The 23,022-nt window shown below is 59.3% G+C and overlaps 1 protein-coding gene across 4 annotated transcripts in view; it reads right to left on the reverse strand.

Annotated features, from left to right (window-relative positions):
* Positions 1-860: 860 nt before the first annotated feature.
* The window catches only part of GREB1 (growth regulating estrogen receptor binding 1), a gene marked incomplete at both ends in the record, with an annotated part of 49,822 nt that continues 27,660 nt past the window's right edge, over positions 861-23,022 (reverse strand). For 2 of the 4 annotated variants that reach the window (XM_081100874.1, XM_081100877.1), the window contains 15 exons: positions 861-1,024; positions 2,394-2,532; positions 3,848-4,048; positions 5,622-5,757; positions 7,079-7,297; positions 7,605-7,779; positions 8,760-8,964; positions 10,842-11,003; positions 14,036-14,178; positions 15,493-15,651; positions 16,188-16,290; positions 17,542-18,116; positions 19,150-19,258; positions 20,948-21,137; positions 22,125-22,240. In XM_081100874.1, coding sequence (XP_080957000.1) covers positions 861-1,024; positions 2,394-2,532; positions 3,848-4,048; positions 5,622-5,757; positions 7,079-7,297; positions 7,605-7,779; positions 8,760-8,964; positions 10,842-11,003; positions 14,036-14,178; positions 15,493-15,651; positions 16,188-16,290; positions 17,542-18,116; positions 19,150-19,258; positions 20,948-21,137; positions 22,125-22,240 — 2,796 coding nt within the window. Of the gene's footprint in view, positions 1,025-2,393; positions 2,533-3,847; positions 4,049-5,621; positions 5,758-7,078; positions 7,301-7,604; positions 7,780-8,759; positions 8,965-10,841; positions 11,004-14,035; positions 14,179-15,492; positions 15,652-16,187; positions 16,291-17,541; positions 18,117-19,149; positions 19,259-20,937; positions 21,138-22,124; positions 22,241-23,022 lie in introns of all 4 variants that reach the window. The other 2 variants (XM_081100876.1, XM_081100875.1) reach the window with 2 other exon arrangements.

A 23,022-nucleotide genomic window follows, 5' to 3' on the forward strand; every position in this document is an offset into this window, starting at 1 on the left:
GTTTAAGGAACTGCAAACTGAGCTTCAAAAAAATGATGGTCAGAAGTCTAGTTCTTACCAAGCTGTTTATGTGTCACTTTGGTTGTTTCTATTGTTCGTTTCAAGTGAACCATTTGGTCCTCTTTGCTTTGTAAGGCAGATTCTGTTTCTTCAGGTCAACCAGCCTCTGTACCCAGATTTCCTTCCTGCAACCTTTTAAAGAAAAAAGTTTCTTTTCCCTTTTGCCCTTTCTAAGAGGTAGGGTGCCTACCCTACACTATCTTAATAGAATCGCATTTGCTCTGAAGTAAAACCGTTCGTTTTACTTGATTCAAGTTGATACCTTTGGGCTTTTTAAAAAGCAAACCTCTAGGCAAGGACACAATTCTTATGCAGTGACCCACTGTTTTTTCTTGCCTCCAGCCTTTACAGTGAAAGCATTCTTTTTTAAAATATTGCTTTGTAGTAGATGGTGAGGGAACCTACACGGCTCACATCCTACCCATCGTCTGGCACCTCTGCAAGATAATCGAGAGATTGAGGACTAAGAGGAAAGGCAAGTTCGTCCGTGGAAGCATACGGATGGCATGACAGTAGGCAAAACTTTGTTCTTCGTGAAATGGACCTGGACGTAGCACAGGGCGAGGCAGCCGGCCCGGGACCGGGAGGACGGGCGTGCGTTGCTGATGCTCGCCACCCACAGACGCCCGTCCCTCCCGCGAGTCTCCGGCACCTCTGGGCTTTGGGCGCGCCACGAGGGACGTGCCAGACAGCGTCTGCGGCCCGTTTCTGTTCAAACACCCCGTGGTTCGAATTCTTTAGCCTCAACAGCATGAGGTTCCGAAGGCCCCACTCTTCCCAGAAAGCCTGCGGCGCCTCCCTCAGATGTGCCGGCCCGTCAGCAAGAAGAGCGGCCGGTCCTCCTTGGCGTTGGCGGTCTGGAACTCGTCGCGCAGGCGGAACTGCCACTCGTCCTCCAGCTCCAGGCGGACCACGGTCTGGCGCAGGGAGTTCCGGTCCTGACAGATCACGCACAAGGTCGCCCCTACACGGACAACGGCAGAGCGTGTGAAGACAGGGCGAGCGTATCCCGCGGAAACCCACTGCCTGGACCCTGCGGCTCTCAGAAAGAAAGAGGCTGCGCTTGGAAGGGGAGGGCCGGGTGTCCCCGGGCCTCGCTTCTTTGGGAATGTTTCCCAGTGTTATCAAGGCAGACACGGCGATGCGACCGGCCGGCGAGATGACATGGAGACGAGGAAACGGTGGCCAAGAGGGCAAGAGAGAAGGAGAACTGGAAAGAGACTGGTCGGATGCAAACCAAGCTCTCTCAGCTGCAGCCCTACCAGGACCAACACCACCTTCTTCTCCCACTCGAGGCGATCCGCTCGCACCTGTCCCCACCTGCCCACCAGGTGAGCTTTCCCTCCTCTCCAATCCCAGCACAATCAAGACATTCATGTACATTCATTCCGTTGCTCTGGCTGCCTCTCTACCACCTACCTACCTGCCTTCCTACCTTCCTACCTTCCTCCTACATGGCCTGCCCTCCCTTAGACAAGCTGCTCCCCCAGGGCAGAGACTGCCAAGGGCAGAGATGGCTGTAAGCCTCTCACTACTCAAGGCCTTAGCCTGTGCGGGGCTCAGGGAACACCTGCTGGACAAGGTCAGCGTGAAGGGCCACCCAGGGAAAGCACATCGGTCAGGGCCCGCCGCTGGGCGGGACGTCGTTTTAAAGTCAGACAGAATGAACGGTTGCCGCTCTGAATACTCTCGCAAGAAACCAACTCCAGCAGGAGGAAGATTCGCGTAAAAGTCCAGAAGCATCCGTATCTCAAGATGAGGAGGAGGACCTCGCCTTCCCAGAGGAAGAGACATCAGTGGGGACCTGGGGCGGGTGTTAGAAATCTGCACTGAGCCCGGCCATGTGGCTCAGTGGTTGAGTGTCACCCTATGAACCAGGAGGTCACGGTTTGATTCCCAATCGGGGCACATGCCCGGGTTGTGGGCTTGATCCCCAGTAGGGGGCGTGCAGGAGGCAGCCGATCCATGATTCTCTCCCATCATTGATGTTTCCATCTCCCTCTCCCTCTCCCTTCCTCTCTAAAATCAATAAAAAATATTTTTTTAAAAAAGAATATACACTGAAAAGGAACACATCTCTGCCTTTTGCCTAAAAGAAAGGGGATGTGTCTCATCTCCACCCAAACAGGCGGGGGGGGGGGGGGGGAGGCGGGGGAGTGCGTCCTGGAACCCCGCGCCCACCTTCCTGGACTTCGCTGGCGGTTTCGGTCCCTCTCTGAGCCTCCGCGCACCCACTGGGGAAGGAGGACTACGACCAGGAGCCCCCTCCTCAGCGGCAGCGGGTGGCCAGCATTCACCTCGGGGCCCGGGGTACACAGAGGACGGGAACTTACCTTTCAGGAAGTGGAACTTCTTCAGAAAGCTGGCCCCCACGAAGGAGTCGCAGAGGTAGAGCAGGAGCCCGCTGAAGGTGGAGTCGGAGCAGCTGACGTTCAGGGAGTGGGGCCTGGAGCTCACGTAGCACACGGAGATCTGGAAAACCGCGAGGGGACACCGCTCTCGTGACGTGCTCGGCCACGCCACGGCTGCGCCGCTAACATGCCAACCGCTCGGCCACGCTCAAGGTTTTGGGGGACCAGAAACAATATTTTTTGTATTATTTCCAAATCTACAGCCTGAAACTCAATTCCAAGAGATTTACCTGGATTTATCTATGCATTAACTAATCGGAGAATCGGAAATGTTTTGGCACCAGCCAGTACGGCTCAGTGGCTGAGCATCGACCAGGAGGTCACGGTTCGATTCCCAGTCAGGGCACAGGCTGGGTTGTGGGTCTGATCCCCAGTAGGGGGCGTGCAGGAGGCAGCTGATGATTCTCTCTTATCACTAATGGTTCTATCTCTCCCTCTGCTTTCCGCTCTGAAATCAATTAAAAAATATATATATATCTATATATATATAGATATATATAGATATATATAGATATTTTTTTAAAGAAATGTTTTGGCATCAGCATTGGGTTTGATTCCTAGCGTGTTATATTGGGACAGACCATTCACATGCTCTCCTGTGAACACGCGAACACACGTGAATACGTGAACACACGTATGCCAGGTCTGAGGCTGCCTGACTTGATTGGAAGGGGCGGCACCTGCGGTGTAAAACGCGGGTCGGCACTGCAGGGCCTGACACTTAGTCCAAGAGAGAAAAGGACTGGACGGGACCACTTCCTTCAGCCGCAAATCCTGGGCGTCGAGCACCTGGAAGATGGGGGGCGGGGCGGGGCTGGCAAGACACTCCACTCGCGAAACGGATGAAAGGCTCCTGACGCGGGAGCCTGGTGCCGAGGCCCCTGTGCTGTGCAAACATGTTCTTAGACCAGTGATGGCGAACCTTTTGAGCTCGGCGTGTCAGCGTTTTGAAAAACCCTAACTTAACTCTGGTGCCGTGTCACATATAGAAATTTTTTGATATTTGCAACCATAGTAAAACAAAGACTTGTATTTTTGATATTTATTTTATATACTTAAATGCCATTTCACAAAGAAATATCAACCAAAAAAATGAGTTCGCGTGTCACCTCCGACACGCATGTCATAGGTTCGCCATCACTGCCTGAGACGGTCACCGCGACGGGATGCGCAGGCTGCCGAGAGGGACAGGACGCTCCTGACTCTAATAAGATAACCTCTTACTCGGTCATGAGAAAAGGAAAACGCCCGCAGCCTGTTTCACCGGCTGTGAAGGGGGGGCACCGAGGCGCAGGAGCTGAGTGCATCCCGAGCCCTCGGTCTGGGCGCCTCCCTCGAGGCAGCTCCGGGGGGACGGGCAGCAGGCGCCGAGTTACCTGGGACCCGAGGTTCAGGTAGCAGTCGACCAGCAGCACGGGGTGGCCGTGGTTCCGCAGGGACAGCGGGAAGAAGCGGTGGCTGTGGTGCTGCAGGAACCGCTCCAGCAGCAGCTGCGCGGGCGCCGCCAGCGACGGGTGCTTGCTGTCGGGTGCACAGATGTACTGGGCGGGCACGACGGCCACGGGGCTGTCGGACACCTGTGTGGGGAGGAGGGGCGTCAGCCCTCCCCAGGCTGCCAGGCTGGGGGGACCCAGGCCGGAGGCCCCGCCAGGGGAAGGGAGCCCCATGGCAGTGCTGAGAACACACCGACTTGGACGATAAAGTTCTCTGTTAAGAAACATCAGGTTTTCCCCAAGGGGGGCGGGTGACAACTGATCGACTCGATCAGTAAAAATCGTCGACATTGACCTTTCCACGTAGGACACTGGCTGTCTGGTCGAGGAAAAAATACAGAGAATCCACGGGACTTGGGACGTTCTTCCAAACCCAGGGATGCAAACCTCGGGGCACGGCCAGCCTCCCCGGACCCCCAGGTCCCAGACACCCCCACTGCCCTCCTCCCGACTGCCCCATCAAGCCCACCATCTCTTCCTCCCTCGCCAGCATGTCCCCCCTGCTCGCGAGGCCGGGGACAGGAAGAAAACCATCGGGCCGGCTGCTGGACCCTGTCAATGAGCTGTCACTGCCCCGACAGAGGCGTCTAGAGGTTCCCACGGCCAGGAAGGCCCTGCCTGCGTCTCCAGCTCGCCTCTGCCACGCTCCCCACTGGCCTTTGCGCTTCCTCCGCGCCAACCTCCTTGCTCCTCCCTCTCAGCCTCGTCACCCAGGCTCTCCCCAAGCCGGGACACACCGCTCTCTCATCCTCCAGGTCTCCGCCTTAACGTCCCGCCCCAGGGACACGCACACAGATGCTACCCCCACCGCCGGCGAGGAGAGTCTCCCCGTGACCCAGGCGTCGCCCCGGGGCGCTCATCACCTCGGCACTCCACCCCATATTGACTTAACACCCCGCTCGGCTTGAGGCGACCTGCTCCCGAGGGAGGGACTGGGCGCCCCGCCAACACTGAATGAATAGACCAGTGATGGCGCACCTATGACACGCGTGTCAGTGGTGACACGCGAACTCATTTTCTTGGTTGATTTTTCTTTGTTAAATGGCATTTAAATATATAAAATAAATATCAAAAATATAAGTCTTTGTTTTACTATGGTTACAAATATCAAAAAAATTCTGTATGTGACATGGCACCAGAGTTAAGTTAGGGTTTTTCGAAATGCTGACACACCGAGCTCAAAAGGTTCGCCATCACTGGAATAAACCATGAGAACAAGTATTTCATTCCAGTGACATGTTACAAAGCACGACTCGCTTTCCTCTCCATAATCAATGCACCATTAAACCTAAAGGGAAAAAGTAAGACTGCTCAAAAGAGGAATAACGACAAAACACCTAATAGTTAAAGAACGCTCCTGAGGGAATGAAAGGAAAACCTGGTTTTCAAAGCGCACGGCCAGCCGGCCCACACCCACGGCCACGGCCCCGCCCCGGCCACGCACCTTGGCGGCGATGTGGAAGGACCGGTGCCCGCCCACGGCCCCCGCCCCAGCCACGCACCTTGGCGGCGATGTGGAAGGACCGGTGCCCGCCCACGGCCCCCGCCCACGGCCCCCGCCCACGGCCCCCGCCCCGGCCACGCACCTTGGCGGCGATGTGGAAGGACCGGTGCCCGCCCATGGCCCCCGCCCACGGCCCCCGCCCCGGCCACGCACCTTGGCGGCGATGTGGAAGGACCGGTGGCCGCCCACGGCGATCTGCTTCTTCATGACGCTGAAGCGGTTGAAGCGGCACAGCAGGAGGCCGGCGCTGTGCACCCGCAGGTTGAAGTCCACGTCGTCACACAGGAACCTGCTCGGAGCCAGAGAGGGAGACAGGTCGCACGGGGGGGCCCTCGCGTCCCCAGGCCGTGGCATGTGTGCCTGGTGCCGGGGCGACAGGGAGGGGCAGGCTCAGCCCTCCCTACGGACCCCCCTCCCGGAGGGCAGAGGCCAACGAACAGGGAGCCGGCCCGGCTGCGATGCGTCGCACAGGCCGGCGGGCGTCCCGCGGGCAAACACTACGGAAGGACCGCCACCTGGAAGGACCGCCACCTGCTTCGCACAGGAACGGCGGGCGTCCCGAGGGCAAACACTACGGAAGGACCGCCACCTGCGACGCACAGGCCCGCTGGGAGGACGTGCAAAACCCTTCCACCAGTTTGTTGAAAAGAACAAACCTCCCCCAACAAAAAAACAAAACAAAAAAAATCAGCCACTTTCTCAGCTGAGGAAAACAAGGCTCAGGCCAAGCCGGCAAGTGGCAGAACCCAGACCCCGAGCAGGGCGGGCTGGTCCCAAACCCCCTCCCACACGGGCACCTGAGGTGTGTGCCCCCTCCTGGCCCAGGGACACTCCACGCGGTGACGGGGCCAGGGCGTCGGCGACTGGGCTCCGCTGAGCGCCCCTGTGGCTGGACACACGGAAGCCACGGAAGGGAAAGACGTCGCCGCTTCCTTCGGTGCTAAGGCTCCTGAGAGCTGTGACCGAGAGGAAGCCAAACAGCCAGAGGAAGGACACGCACAGCACGCGGCGAGCCACTAAGTAAAGCGCGTGTGAGTCCACGGAGGAGGCTGAATGGTCGTATGCAAATCTCCTCGCCACAGAATTATACAACGGGGGGGGAGGGAGGGAGGGAGGGAGGGAGGGAGGGAGGGAGGGAGAGAGGGAGGGAGGGAGGGAGGGAAAGGAAAGAAAAAGAAAAACAGGAAAGGAAAGAACGAAAGAAAGAAGGAACAAAAGGAAGAAGGAATGAGCATCAACCTAGAAACCAGGTGGTCCCGGTTTGATTCCTGGTCAGGGCACATGCCCGGGTTGCAGGCTGGATCCTCAGTGTGGGGCTCATTGATGTTTCTATCTCTCTCCCCCTCTCCCTTCCTCTCTGAAATCAATAAAAATACATTTAAGAAAAAAAAAAAAAGAAAATGTTAAAGCTGACAGCAGGGGCCAGGCTGGTGCTATGGGCGGGAGGCCTCTGGCTCCGTGGCCTACAGGGCAGCGGGGAAGCGGCTATCGGCCAGGCCTAGGCTGCCCCTCCAGGAGGGAGGAGGAAGGAGGGAGGATGGAGGAGGAGGGCTGGAGGCTGGGGGCGGGGCCTGGGGGTGGAGCTGGGCGGCAGCGGGGCAGGCGCTCACCGGTTCTGGTTGTACTGCACGTTCTGCGTCAGGTCCACGTTCAGGACGATGAAGTCATGGACGTGGCAGCGGGAGAAGGGCTCGCGCACGGCGCGGCCGGCGGCCTTGCTGGACCACTTGCGCATGCCGATGAGGGCGTAGTGGGTGATGTTGGGGGCCGCCTCGATGTGCTGCATGATGTGCTTCAGAGAGACGTTCCTTTCCGACCAGGAGAACTCTCTGCTCAGGAGGGAGGGAGAGGGACATCCCGGGCTGACGTGCAGACACGGGCAAGGCCCTCTGGACGGGCCAGCCAGGACGCTGCTCTCCCGCTGCGGACACCCCGGGCGGGGCTGGTGCAGGCGGAACCCGCCACGGCCGCGCGGAGGGCCAGCGCCCGGCTGAGCACCGGCTTCCTCATCGCCCATCCTCGCAGCAGCCCTCCGGCCTGGGCACACCTCCCGCCCATTTCACAGATGAGGGGTGGAGGGGGATCCCCGCTGGAGAGCGCGCATCTGTCCCACTTGTAGGCGTGGGAAGCGCTCACCTGCTTCTCTCCCCGCCGCCGTCCACGTCCACCACGTTCCACATGACGCAGGAGTCGTCGGAAATCACGATGAACGGCCAGATGTCCTGCGGTTTGATCCCCAGCTCCTCCTGCCGGTTCCGCTCCAGCTCCAGGTTGTGGTAGGACAGCTCCTTGATCAGGAAGTGGGCGGCGCCTGCAGCGGCAAAGCCACCGCTGACCCCCGGTCCCGCCGGACACCCACACGGCACAGGCCCCGGGCAGAGGGAGCACTGCTCACCGAGGCCCCACCCCGACCAGCCAGTCCCCGCGGTCCTCGCCCGCTTCCCTCGTCCACTCACTCTTAGCTGTTGATTTGGGAGAGAAAATTCTAGAGGAGAAAACACACCTCTCCCATTTGCACATACATCTGCCTGTTTATCCTTGCTTTTCTTTTCTTTTCTTTTTTAACTTAATTTTATTTTTTAAACACATTTTTATTTATTTCAGAGAGGAAAGGAAAGAGAGAGATAGAAACATCAATGATGAGAGAGAATCGTTGATGAGCCCAAAACCTGGTCATGTGCCCTTGACCAGAATCGAACCTGGGACCCTTCAGTCCGCAGGCTGACGCTCTATCCACTGAGCCAAACCGGCTAGGGCTCTTTCTCGCTTTTTCTTAATCTTTATTGTTGAAAGTATTAAATATGTCCCCTTTTATCCCCCATCGATCCCATCAGCCCACACCACCCCCCGCCTCAGGCCCTCAGCACCCACTGCCTGCATCCATGGGGTATGCATATACACATACAGTATCCTTGCTTCTCTAACATGAATTAAGAACCTAAATTGAACCAATAACCAAACATCAAAGAAGAAAAAGAATATTCAAACAAATCAAAATAGCTTTAAAGGTCAAAAGGCTTGCCCTAGCTGGTTTGGCTCAGTGGATAGAGCGTCGGCCTGTGGACCCCGATCCCAGTGTGGGGCGTGCAGGAGGCACCCAATCAATGACTCTCCCTCAACATTGATGTTTTTCTCTCCCTCTTCCCTCCTCTCTGAAATCAGTGTGTGTGTGTGTGTGTGTGTATTTTAAAGCCAACAGGCTTGGTGAAAAATGCTGAACTGTCAGTTCCAGAACATTCTCTCGGGTCTCGGTTCCCGGGACGCCACCGAGGGGGCATGAGAGGAGCGTACCCACGCCAGCGCTGTTGAAGATGCTGGGCAGCACCAGCATGATGTGGTTGGGCCAGTACTTCTTATAAACGGGCATCTCATACTCCTTGACGACCAGCACGTGCAAGTGGCTGGCGCCGTCCATCGCGTGGTACAGGTTGAAGAGTCCGTGCTCGTGACGGCCGGTGGTCGGGGTGAAGGTCGGGCTTTTTATATACTCGTGACTCTGGGGAGTAGAGGCAGAAGGAGGGAGAGCGTTTCTAAACGGGGTCACAGTCACTCCCCTCCCTTCGACATGTCTATCCCCATCCTCCTTGAATCCAGCTCAGCCCTGAGACTTGCTTTTATGGATAAAACGCAGTAAAAATGATGGTGCACCAGCCCGGCCGGTGTGGCTCAGTGGCTGAGCGTCGACTATGAACCAGGAGGTCACAGTTGGATTCCCAGTCAGGGCACATGCCTGGGTTGCAGGCTCAATCCCCAGTAGGGGGCGTGCAGGAGGCAGCTGATCAATGGTTCTCTCTCATCATTGATGTTTCTCTCTCTCTCCCTCTCCCTTCCTCTCTGAAATCAATAAAAAAATAATTTTTTTCTTAAGTGATGGGGCACCAGTTCTGAGATTGGCTGCAAGAGGCGGGCACATTCCGCCCTCTCTCCGAACCCTCCCAGGAACAAGCCAGGGCCAGCCTGCTGGAGGGGCAGTGGCCACGTGGAGCAGAGAGGGCGGCCCACGGAGGCCACCCTAGCCGGCCAGCCCCCAGCCCTCCTGGGAGCCAACGATAGACACATGAGTGAGCCCGCCCAGCGGAACCCGCCTGGAGCCCAGACTCCCAGCCCACGGGCTCGGCAGCTACTAGTAAGTAAATGCTGTTTGGAAACGGTCTGCTAAGCAACCCAAACTAGCGTCTCTCCGCTGCCTCCATTCACTCCCCTTTCCTCGGAGCATCTAAGCTGGTGCTTGGAGCAGAGGCGGTTCCTGTGTGACCCAAGGCCCCACCTCCCACCCACACCACCCAGCTGGTCACACGCCCGGCTGGTCACACGCCCGGCTGGTCACACGCCCGGCTGCGCATCTGTGACACCGAGAACCAGAGGTCCCGGCTCTGCCTCGTCAGGAGCTCTGCTCCCCGGAAGCCCTCCAAGCACGGCCAATGCGCTGTGAGGCCGCTGTGCTCATGGCTGCGCTGACGGAAGTCGGTGGAAACGGAGGTGTGAATAAATCCCTGCCCACTGCACACCCGACCCCAGCCCGGGGGCGGGAGACGAAGGCCTCAGGTGCTTTACAAATGCCTCAGGGCTTGACAGGAGGGTCTGTCTGAAAGGCTGGGTCCAGCCCCCGACGTCCCGCCCTCAGCATCCACACCAGCTCGTGGTGACAGGCCGGCTCAAGGGCAGCGAGGCTGCTGAGAGTGACAGCTGGGACTGGCCAATCAATCACCCCTGGAGGAGCGTCGCCAGGAGGGCGGTCACAGCGATGGTGGGCAAGGGCAATGGCGTCACAAGAGGCGAAGCAGCCTTCAGAGATACACACTGAAGGATTATGGGGGAAGGACACGGTGTCTGCGATTCGCTTCCAGATGACACAGGAAGGCGGGAGAGGAGAGAAGGACAGATGGCGAGACGGGACCGGCCATGAGTCAGTAACTGTTGGAGCTGGTGATGGGGGCCATGCTCTCCTACCACCTGGCCTGGCTGGGTGCTCCCTAGCGGAGGGCCCTGAAGGACGGACAGAGTGGGCGCCACGACCATCTGCTCAGCACATTTCCAGCTGGGCCGGCGCCCTATGTCCGTGACGCCTGTAACTCTCACCACAAGCTTTTGCAAGATTTACGACCGCCTGGGTGCAGGATGAGGAAGCGGAGGCTCAGAGACCTCGACAAGTTCAAATAGCGCAGCCCGGAAACGGCAGAGCAAGGCTCAAACTTGACTCTGGGGGACCTCAAAGCCCTGATGTTCCCCGCCTCCTCGTCAAGGCCAGGGACCACATCGGTCCCTCCACCGGGCCCCCCCTGCCCTGGGCTCATCGGCAGCTACGGCCCTGGGTCCCCCGCTCAGCGGCCCCTGGCAGCCACACCGATCGGACCCCCGGGCCGCCGCCGGTACCTTGTCGGTGACGAGGGGCAGCCGCATGCTCTCCAGCTGGCCTCCGGGCTGGCTGAAGACGAAGTGGTGCTCCTTGGACTTGGGGATGATGAAGTGCAGCTGGACCTCCTCTCCTAGCATGGAGTAAGAGAAGGCAAAGGCGTGCAGGGTGGACTCATAGAGCTGGGGTGCGGGGGAGAGGACAGAGCCCGTGGTCAGCGGCCGGCGGAACCTCCCCGAAGACCCAGGCCCGCGTGGCCGCCACGACGCGGGTCACGGCCACCTCTGCCCCGCAGCACGAGAAGCCCAACAGGTACCACCCATACAAGGTGTGGACACCAGGTCTGGCCGCTGGAGCCACGCCCACCTGGCCGAAGCCGGATCCCGTCGCTAATTCTGGTCACGCTTCACCCAGGGTGGCGGCGCCAACCCCTCTGGACTCCGGATCTGACCCAGGTGCTAGGTTATCGGCTAAGCCAGCGGTTCTCAAACCTGGGGGTCCAGACCCCTTTGGGGGGCGAACGACCCTTTCACAGGGGTCGCCTTAGACCATCGGAAAACACATATATAATTACATATTGTTTTTGCGATGAGTCACTACACTTTAATTATGTTCAATTTGTAACAATGAGATTGGGGGTCACCACAACATGAGGAGCTGTATTAAAGGGTCGCGGCGTTAGGAAGGTTGAGAACCACTGTGCTAAGCAATCACCCTGGAGACCCCATGTTCTATGCCAGTGATGGCGAACCTATGACACGCGTGTCAGAGGTAACACGCGAACTCATTTTTTTGGTGGATTTTTCTTTGTTAAATGGCACTTATATAAAATAAATATCAAAAATATAAGTCTTTGTTTTACTATGGTTGCAAATATCAAAAAATTTCTGTATGTGACACGGCACCAGAGTTAAGTTAGGCTTTTTCAAAATGCTGACACGCAGAGCTCAAAAGGTTCGCCATCACTGTTCTAGGCTAACAAATGTGTTTTTCCACCCTATGTCACTACAGGTGTCATCGAGTATTAATAAAACAGAACTGCGCACACCTGTACACCCCGGTCTCGCTATGTCCACCCCGAGGCCTCTCTGTACTGTAATTAACGATTGTAGGAAGCAGGCCCCCCTCCGGGATGCAAACACTGGCATCAGAGGTCTTGGGCTCACCCCCGGCCCCAAGTCTAGTCTCACCTCTAGTCACTTGGTCCAAAGAGCCCTCCCCTCCCGCCACAGCTGTGCCCCGGTTCTCCGGCCCGACCTCCCAGCCCGCTCTGCCCAAGCCATCCCATGCCTCCTTCGGGCCTCAGCTCAGGCACCCACAGGGGGCCTCCCGACCCCTCGCCCTGCCCGCCAGCGTGCGCTGCGCACTCCCGAATGACAGGCCGAGAGGGCGGACGCAGGCCGGGCACACCGGCTCCTGTGGCTCCCCTAGAACCACAACGCCCTCTGGGGAGGGGACAGAGCCCGTCGCCAGCGTCCGGCAGAACTTCCCCGAAGACCCCAGAGGGACAGAGAGATTTGGGGCTGGGGAGGGAGCACAGAGGGAGGCACCTGAGGAAATTTCAGGAAAAGGCCCAGGGATCCGTGAGAGGCGAGCGAGAGAGCAGAGGGAGCCAGTGTCCGCGCCTCCCGCCTGCTGGCCCCGCAGGCCTTCCTCTCCCAAGCCTCTCCGTGCTCCGCCCGGGCCAGGAGCTTCATTTACAGCAGCCGTCGGCAACCGGTGGTCCGTGAGGTCCGAAAGGTTGGCGGCCGCTGCTTTATAGAACCGGGAGATGCTACTGCCTTAGGGGTTTCAGTGAGAATTAAGTAAGAAGCTGGCCCTGGCTGGTGTGGTTCAATGGACAGAGCATCAGCCTGCAGACTGAAGGGTCCCGGGTTCGATTCAGGTCAAAGGCACATGCCTGGGTTGTGGGCTCGGTCGCCAGTAGGGGGCATGCAGGAGGCAGTGATCAACGATTCTCTCATCGTTGATATTTCTCTCTCTCTCTCCCTCTCCCTTCCTTTCTGAAATCAATAAAAATATTTTAAAAAAAAAAGAAGCTAGACAGGACAGTTTCCTAGCCAGTGCACCTTGAATGGACAGGTGTGGCTTGTAATCCATTCAGGTGACCAGGGGCTGGGCCAGTGGTCTTATCCACTTACCCAGTGTCTAGGACAGTGGTTGGCAAATTGCGGCTCGGCAAACTGCGGCTCGGCAAACCTCGGCTCGCGAGCCACATGCAGCTCTTGGGCCCCTTGAATGTGGCTCTTCCACAAAACACCGGCTCTTCCACAAAATACCGACTTCTGCGCATGGGCCATGAAGTTTCAATCGCACCATACGTGCGCGCCCGCACGTGGTATTTTGTGGAAGAGCCACACTTAAGGGGCCAAAGAGCCGCATGTGGCTCGACAGCCGCGGTTTGCCAACCACGGGTCTAGGACAAAGGACATTTTCTACCACATGGAAAGGCTGGGAAGGCCCTGGCCAGATGGCTCAGTTGGTTGGAGCATCATCCCACACACCAAAAGGTTGCGGGTTCAATTCCTGATCAGGACACATACCTAGGTTGTGAGCCCCATCACTACTCGGGGTGCATATGGGAGGCACCAGATCCATGTTTCTCTCCCATCAGTGTTTCTCTATCTCTCTCTGTCTCTCCCTTTCTATCTCTCTCTAAAATGAATAAAAACATATCCTCGGCTGAGAATTAAAAAAATAAAATAAAAAGTAGGTAAAGTAAAAGCTTGGGCAGTACTGAGATATAAACGTGCCCTGCAGACTGCCCGGCGCACAGTAGGTGCTTGTGATGTGCACGTTGCTCCCTTTATGTAATTTCTGTGCTTTGGCCGCACTGCTCTCCTTGCCGGCTTCCTGCTGTTAGGTTTTGCTCATGTGCGTCTCTATCCCACACCCCGAGTCTTGCGTACGGAGACCGTTCATTCACGTCTGTGTCTGACACGCAGGATGCACGCAGGGAGTCTGCCACCCTGAACGGCAGAAACTGCTAGGATGTCAGGCGGATTCGGACCCCGGCAGCCGCCTCGCCTTCTGCTAGAACCCATGTAACCTGGAGAACGCCTGCTCTGCGGGGTCGGCAGCCACTCCACAGATTACAGATGGGAACTGAGGACGCCAGCAGACCAGGAAGCAAGGCTTCCAGAACGTTCCACCTCCCACTCCGGAATGGAAACGTAACCAGGGGAAGCAGGGCGTGCCAGTGCCCGCGGCCTACCTGGTGGCGGGGGTGGAAGCCCATGTACTGGAGGCACTGCTCGCAGTGGTGGTAGGTGTTGTGGGCCGCGTACTTGGACAGCCGCATCCGCGCCGTCTGGCGCCGCACGAACAGGTCCTCGGGCTTCCTGGGCGGCCCCCTGTCTGCAGGGAAGCCCAGTGTCACGGAGCCGAAGGGGCAGGTGAGCCCCTCGCGCCACTCACACGGACACGAGCCGAAACGCTACTGTGGGGTGGGAGACGGCGAACGAGGGTGGCCCCAGCCCATCTGGGACCCGCGGGGACTCAGAGGCTCAGACACGACAGACTCCATGGGACACACTACAGACTGTCCACCCGTCATGTCATACGTGAGCCTGTGAATGTTGGATCAACGTTTACTCGAGGACGCGCTACATGACAACTGATCGCCAGGGCAACACGCAAAGACTGCAATGCGGGTGAAGTGTCTCATCTTTCCAGTGACTTAGCAGGAGTGAGAGTCCAGCACCTGGCTTTCGTTAGAGACGCGCCTCCGTGAGGGATGCCCGGGGACTGAGAGTGAGGGACCCCCAAGGACTGAGAGTGAGGGACCCCCAGGGCCTGAGAGTGAGGGACCCCCAAGGACTGAGAGTGAGGGACCCCCAGGGCCTGAGAGTGGGTGACCCCCCAGGGACTGAGAGTGAGGGACCCCCAGGGCCTGAGAACCATGGAGAGAACATTGTCGTCCGATGGCCACTGGTGACGACTCCCCTCACTCCGCATTCCCCAAGCTTTCCCGTCCGTGTTTACACTCACACCGGCACTAACACTGTGTCGGCTGATGGGGACCCTGAACCACCGCAGGTGATAACACGGTGACGGTCAGAGGTCCCTGCAGGAGGAGGGGGAGAACAAGAGACCGAGGGAGCAGAGGGCATACGAGCATTCTGTTACCACAATCCCATTCATAAAGATACGTGTCGCCCTGGCCAGTCTGGCTCAGTGGATAGAGCGTCAGCCTACAGACTGAAGGGTCTGGTGTTTGATGCCAGGCAAGGGCATGTACCTCAGTCACAGGCTCGATGCCCGGCCCTGGTCAGGGCGCCTGCGGGAAACAACCAATCAGTGTCTCTCTCTCACTCTCTGCCTCTCCCCTTCCCTTCTAGTCTATCTAGAAATCAATGGTAAAATGTCCTCAAGTGAGGATTAACAGCAAAAAGATACATGCCTTGTATCGCTTTAACCAAGACCTTTAGCACATCCTGACCGTGACACAGCCCAGCCCGTGTCCTCGGCGTCCCCAGCGCTCGCTGAGCAGCGAGTCTTCCTTCCTGGTCCCCTCAGAGGCCTCCCGGCCCGGGAGGTGCGGCCTCCGCTCCGTGCCGGGTGCTGCCCTCGCTCAGGGCCTCCGTCAGGGGACGGAGCACATCCCTCACACGCACAGCTTCTCCCTTCCAGAGGCTACTCCCACGCCCTGGGAGACACGCAGAGCCTGACCTTTGCTCTTGGCGCCCTGGTGGTATGAGCAGATGAGGCTGGCGTCTTCGTACTTGGGGTCGTGGACCGTGTAGTCGAAAGGCAGCTTCCTGAAGAGCTCCAGGTCCGGCCAGGGGTCGCTGAGCTGGAGGTAGCGCCAGTCCGACTCCTCTCGGAGGTCTACGGGGTCGGGAGACACGGGGACACGGGACAAAACGGGAACAGAGAGCGGCTTCGAGTCCCGGCTTCGCTCTCGGTCTCTCCGAGAAAGGAGGCAGAAACGCAACAGAAACAACGTTCCACACTGTGGGGACCGTGGGAAACCCAGAGGCGGAGGGAGAGGCCCGGCTGCACGGGCTCCCATGTTCCGAACTCCCCCCGAAACGGAAGCAGAGTCGAGAGCATCGGCAGGAGCTGCGTGAGGACACGGGGGACCCCGCTCCTAAGGCTGAGTGATACCCGACTGCGTGTGTTAGGACCACGGGCCATCGGGTCCCTAACGGCCACTTGTCAGCTTCCCGCCGCAGGAGATCGAAGAGCAGCGGGAAAAAGCCAGCTGGACCCCAGGGGTCAGACCACGTCTGGAGCGGAAGCTGTCCTGCAGGCACCTGGACGCCCACCAGCACCCCATCTGCATCCCAGGCCACCAGCTCCGTCCCCGGACCCACTGATGACCGAGTGTCCCGCCTGTGACTACACGTGAGGATGGAACTCACCGACATTGATCTCTTCCTCGTCGTACACATCCACCTCCGTCAGCCGGATGAGCATCCGGGACAGGATGCTGAGGAACTGCAGGTAAGCGCCCGTCTTCCCGATCTGTGAGCACAAGGGCGGGGGGGGGAGGCCAGTCAGTGCACCCATCTCCGCACCAGGAGCACCCGCCACGCCTCATGGCACCTCCCTCTTTTATGAAAACTTTTTTAAAGTCCTCACCCGAGGATATTTTCCCATTGATTTTGAGAGAGAGGGAAAGAGAGAGGGAAAGACAGACAGAAACATCCATGTGAGAGAAACACATCAACGGGCTGCCTCCGGCATGCGCCCCGACCAGGGTCCAGGCTGGGGAGGAGCCTGCAACCAAGGTACATGCCCTTGACTGGAATTGAACCCGGGACCCTTCCATCCGTAGGCCGACGCTCTATCCACTGAGCCAAACAGGCCGAGGAGGCACCTCCCCCTTTTAAAGATCTCACCTAATTGAAATGAGGGCCAGCGGGTGCAGAGACAGCCAAGGGGCAATGGGGCTACCGAGGCGGGGCGGGTGGGCGGGTGGGCGGGGGGACTCCCCAGCCAGGGGCCTGCCTGCATATAAACCATGGTGAAGGTGTCTCCGGTTTTAACGGCGGCATTTTTTAAGCCGCTGGAAATAGGACATGGGCATAAGCTGAAGAAAGGCTGCTTTGGAGAAAAGAAACTGCCAACATAAAACATTTCTTCAATCTCGCATAACTGCAAACACTAGTCTTGTCTTCATCGATACGTCTATGATAAGAAAACAGAATTCGTCCCGCAAGACTTAGAAAGGCCGCATCTGCCCCAAGCCCTGGAAGAGAGAGCAAGCAATTCTTCTTCCTTCTCTTCCTTGTCGCGTCACGGAGCCCCTGCCCCTCAGGTGAGCGCCAGGCGAGTGTATGATTGGTCGTGGGTTTATGTGGATCACAGCTGGTTAAACGGGCACCTGCTGGGTCCCCTACAAGGCTGGGATCCTGACAACCTCCTGCCTCCCACTTCCGTGTCCCCCACATCCTCCCATGTGAGAGCACAGATCCCACAGCCGGGCCCCAGGGCCCAGGGAAGTGACATGGAAAATGCCGAACCGCAGTCTGAAGGCCAGAGAGGCACCACGAGAACCCGTCTGCCCCCCACATCATGTGGAGGAAACGGAGATGAGAGGACGGAAGTCACCAGGCCCTGACCCCTGTCTACCGCCCACGTGGGGCCATCACAGAAGCTTCTGCCGCGAGAATGGCAAGATGCGCAGAAGGGGGTGCTGTCAGCCCTACACTGCCTCTGGGCCTGAGCACAGACCCCCACCCCCCGAGCCCAGGCCGAGGTGGGTGCCCTCACCTGCGGGGGCCCGCTGAGCAGCAGCCTGCGCGGGTGGAAGCCGTCCACGCAGCCCTCGGTGCGGTTCCCGTAGTCCATGTGGCTGGGCCGCGGCACCGTCCACTGGCGGTAGTACAGGGACTGCTCCGTGGACGTCATGGTCTTGCTGAGCAGGGGCCGGAAGGAGCTGGCCCACACGACCGAGGGGGAGGGCAGGAGCGAGGCGGCCTTGGGCAGGCCGCTGCTGTCGGTGGACGTGACCATGTCGTACACCAGCTTGGGCAGGAAGACGACGGGCGGCTGCCGGCGGGCCTTGGCCAGGGAGCACGGGGAGGCCTGCCGCACGAGCGCGCCCGCGGCCAGCCCCGTGGGCGAGGAGGACGCGCCCGCGGCGGGGAGCTGGCGCGGCGAGGGGACCGCCACCTGGACGCTCCTCTGGCTGGTCTGACGGCCGGAGTCAGGCTGGGGGGCCGGCCCCTGGCTGGCCCGGAGCCTCTGTGTGTCCTCCGGAGGGCCGCAGGGCTGCGGGGATCTGGTCTGCTCCCCCTGAGGGGGCCCCCCGGGCGGAGCCGAGGTCTCACCACCGAGCGCCGGGCCTGGGGAGAGATGACCCCGTCGGCCACACCGGGAAGGACCCTCCCTGAGACCTGCCGGCTGCCTGTGGCTGAGGCACTAACTCCCTTCACTTGACAATCACCGGGCATTTTTGTCAACGAAACTCCACCTCTGGTTTGACATAACCCCTTCTGTCCTATGACAAACCCAAGATCTGCTGCGGGAGACAGCTGGGGTCCCCGCAGGGTAGGAGCCGGCCTGCAGCCCCCGGGGCCCCGCCCCATCTCAGAGGCCTCCTTTCCATCCCTGCCTCGCCCGTCCAGCCGCAAAGCCCTCACTCTCAGTGCTCAACCCAGGCTCATGCACCGCACAGGCTGCTTCCAGCTGGAGTGGCAGCGAGCCGCACGCGACTCAGCAGGCTGCATCCTCTCTCTCTCTCTCTCTCTCTCCCCCCCCCCCCACCCCCTCTAAAAAACAACATAGCAGCCCGATGGCAACACAACCTGGCCACAGGAACCAGGGATTCTTCGGGGGCACCTATGCATAACCTATTTTAAAGCCCGATTCAGACATCAGCAGGTTCTCGGTAAACACTTGTGCTACTGTGTGTGGGTCCCGCCTGCTCCCAGAGACTCGGACGACCCTGAGGGCAGAGACTTTGGGGGTTTTATTCACACTCCCCTCTCCCTCCGCCCATGAGCATCTGGCCCCTCGGTCTGAGAAGCCCTGGGCCTGTCGGCTTCTCCACAGTGAGTCCGCGTCTCCCTCCCGGCACTCCAGACTCCACGCGAACACTTCACCTTGCTCCTGTCTCCCGATTATCCAAACCTGGAGCCTGAGGGCGTGGCCCTCTGCCACCACCCACACAGGCCCTCGCTGGGGACGGGCCCACAGCGTCCAGGAAAGGAGCCGCCGAGCCTCAGGTCCTGCCCAACGCCTCCCGGCCCCCAGCCCCAGCCCAGAAAGCCAGTTCTTCCAAGTCCCCCCTTCCCAGTTCCAGGGAAAATCCAGGCTCTCTCCAACCACGTCCGAAATCTCAGAACAGCCCAGCGTGGGCTCTCCCCCGGGACTTACCGGACGCCTTGGAGGAGCGGCCGGAGGAGGCCGAGTCCCGGGAGCCGGACCGCTCCCTCTTCAGGGGGCTCTTCTTCTCCGAGGTGGAGCCTGTGCCCAGACACACACCCTGAAAACGCCCGCGATCGCCTGCCGCACGGTCCCCCAGCGCTTTACCAACTCCATTCACACCTCTCCTCTCCCCCCATCCGCGTACCCATCCACCCGTCCACCACCTTCCAGGCGCCCGCCTCTGACTGCGTGGAGAGGACAGGAGGCGGGAGGGGCAGGGCGGGCAGCTACAAGATGGCGTAGACAGGCAGAGAGATGGGCTGGGAGCCCCGGCCAGGCTCCCACGCAGGACAGAGGCAGGAGCAGGAGGGGAGAGGAAGGGAGAAGTGGCCCCGCCCCGAGTCCTAAGGGCCAGCAGGGCTTCCAGGGAAAGCAGAGAGGGAACTCTGGGCAGCCAGAAAAGCGTCTGTGTGGCCTGGGGGACGAGAGCGGAGCACAGCCTGGCAGCCCTGAGGCTGGGTGTGGCGTTGGGCTGCAGGGTAGAGAGGAGGGAGGAGGGAGCAGGGAGCTGAAGCTGGGTGTGGTGAGATGCCAGGGATGCATCCGCAGGGAGGTGAGGCCCCGCAGTGGAGGGTCACGCTCACGCGTGTGCGTCTGCCACAGCACAGGGAGAGCTGCCTGCTGGCGGGTCTCTCAAAGCCCATCTTACAGATGAGCACTCCGAGGCTAGGACAGGCGACAGGCCCTGTCCAAGGTCACGTGGGTCGCAGGTGGAGGAGGAAGAGGAGGCCCAGTCTCCAACCCCACACCGTCTCTCCCCTACACCACCCCGCACGCGCTCTGCATCTGTGTGAACAGTCTTGTACTTGTTCCCGCGATCCTGTGGGCTGCAGCCGAATGCCCTGCTCTGATTGTGTCCCCTCTTAAATGCTGGGTCGGATGTTCACGTCCGCCCAGGACACCGGCCTGGGTTCGTGAACCTCAGTCACGGGCACATGCGGTCAGGTTGGCTCGCAGAGGAAATAACGAGTGAACCTTATCCCAGGCAGCAATTCAGACAGAGCGTGAACTTGGACCCTACAAAACCTCAATGCTTCTTCCTATTCATTAAGAATTCTAGGGCTAGGGCCAGGCCAGTGTGGCTCAGGGGTTGAGCATCAACCTATGAACCCAGTCAGGGTTCAATTCCCAGTCAGGGCACATGCCTGGGTTGCAGACTCGATCCCCAGTGTGGGGCATGCAAGAGGCAGCCGATCCATGATTCTCTCTCATCATTGATGTTTCTATCTCCTTCTCCCTCTCCCTTTCTCTCTGAAATAAATATATATTTTTTAAAGGAGTAAACTTTTTTTAAAATATATTTTTATTCATTTCAGAGAGGGAGGGAGAAGAAGGGACAGAGAGAGAAACATAGATGAGAGAGAGAATCATGGATTGGCTGCCTCCTGCACGCCCCCTAGTGGGGATCAAGCATGCGACCCAGGCATGTGCCCTTAACCGGAATCAAACCTGGGACCCTTCAGTCTACAGGCCGACTGAGCCAAACTGGCCAGGGTGTGAACTTCTTTAAAAAAAAAAAATTCTAGAGCTAGGAAGAACCTATTTGGACTTCTATTTTCTTACAACACCAAAAAGGAGGGGGTGGGGGGGGAGCAAACTCTGAATTCATTTCCTTCTCTAGGTAGCTCTCCCCCAGGGCTGCTGGCCAGCAGACTGGCCCCAGGGCCACGTGGAAGGGGAGCAGCTGTCTAGCTAGACCAGCACAGGCCGCCCCCAAGGGTAGACGCGGAGGCCGACCTTCCATCACCAGCTCCTCATCCTCGTTGTCTGTGCTGCTGGGCTTCTCCGCATCGCTCTCCAAGCCCTCGCTCCGCGGCCCCCTCTCCAGGGGCCCCTCGCTGCTCACGAAGTACGCGGCCAGGCCCAGCTCCTGCTCCAGCGCCGTGCGCACCAAGCAGGAGGAGTTGATCAGGCGCAGGTCACAGTACCTCAGAGACCTGGAGGCAACACAAGGGGTCCGTGCAGGGCCTCGAAGGGCACGGGCGCCCGGGACCAGCGCCCGCCCGCCCGCCCCGGGGCCCGCATGGTGCACACGGAAAAGCGGTGCATTCCGGCGAGCCTTCGCCACGACATGCGGCGGTGCAGCTGCAAGTGTCCGGGGCACCTGCCGTGGAGTGGCCGGCTGCAGCTCCTGCTGTCGTTACGCAAGCAAAGATGTGCAAAGGCCCCGAGCATGACCACTGCCCTGCCCCGTGGGTGTGAAGTACGTCTTTAAAAGCCAACCTGGCCCGAGCCGGTTTGGCCCAGTGGATAGAGCATTGGCCTGCGGGCTGAAGGGTCCCGGGTTCGACTCCGGTCAAGGGCAAATGCCCGAGTTGTGGGTTCGATCCCCAGTAGGGGGCGTGCAGGAGGCAGCCGATCAATGATTCTCTCTCATCATTGATGTTTCTCTCTCTCTCTTCCTCTCCTGTCCTCTCTGAAATCAATAAGCATATATTTGGGGGGGGGGGGGGAAGCCAGCCAACCTGTCACTCCCATTCCAGCAACTGCTTCCTGAAGGCAGTGCCCTCTGCCCCGAGTGCCTGCCCATCTGTGTGAGACCCGGGAGACGCCCAGTGGGCTTGTGGCCGCCATCTGCTCAGCGGTGATGGCCGGCCACCACAGCCTGGGAGACAGTCAGCCCTGGGGGCCGGAAGAACAGCTCCTCCCCTGTCCCAAGACCCCTCCTAAACCAGGAGGGACCCGCTGTCCCTGCAGCCTAGACACAGCGGGAAATGTAACCCCAGCCCCCGAAATGACCCCATGCTGCCCTCAATGGGCCGCCCTCCCCCTGCCATGGGGAGAAACCAAGAGGCATTAAACCCGGTCTCCAGCGGCAGGGCCCCACCCAGCGCCCCCGCCCCGCCCCCACAGGCACAAAGGGTGTCTGTCAGGGAACTAGGCAGACTGTCCCAGGTCCCAGACATGGCAGGCCCCCCACTCACCTGGGTAAGGACTCCCCGTGCGGGTCCATCCCGCTGAAGATGAGGATGCAAGGCAGACCCTCCAACTCCAGGTAAGTCTGAGGCCTCCACTCGGCATCCTCAATGTTCTGCCACATCTGCAGACCATTCAGAAGAAGGGGAACCTGAGACCCTGACCCCCCACTGCCCAGCCCGAGGGGCACCCCATGGCCTCCTGTGGATGTAAAGCCCTTGCATTGTGTCCTGTGACAGGAAGGAAAGTTCCTGGTACTGCAAAGTGTAGGTCACCTGCTCCCCCACCGCGTTCCCACCACGGCACGCTGCCTGGCACGCACGCTAGCTGCTGAGAAACACCTGCTCCGAGTCCGTGGGCAGCACAACATGTGTGTCTACTGTCATTACTGTTTCTCAGCCGCGGGACTGGCCTGTCCCTCATTGGCCCTGCTCGCTACTGTCCCCATATTCTTCCTAACGCTTGTTCTGCCACTTCCATCACCTGTGGGTTTAGTGAGAAGCTACGATAGGCCCGACACTGTGCTAGGGGTGGGAGGCTGCGCCTTTGGGGGTGGCTCCTGCCCTCCATCGCCTGGGGGAAGAGCCAGATGACAGACAGGGAACACCAAACCAGCCCCAGGTATGGGGGGGATGCCCCAGGCATGGGGGGGATGCCCCAGGCATGGGGGGGATGCCCTAGGTATGGAGGGGAGGGCGGAAAAGATGCTGAGTCCCGCAGTGACAGACACTAGCTAAGCAAAGGAGAAGTGCCGTCCAGGAAGAAAGAAGAGCTGGCCACAGTCTGGAAGCTTAAAACAGCAAGACTGAGTTTTGGGGGAGCAGGGAGGGGGTGGCCTCTGGACTGAAGGATGCAGGCGGGGAGGGCGCTGGCGGGGAGGCCGGTGCAGAGGCCCAATGGGCTCAT

The sequence above is a fragment of the Myotis nattereri genome (genome assembly GCF_964212035.1).
Source record: "Myotis nattereri genome assembly, chromosome: 10".
Lineage (NCBI taxonomy): Eukaryota > Metazoa > Chordata > Mammalia > Chiroptera > Vespertilionidae > Myotis > Myotis nattereri.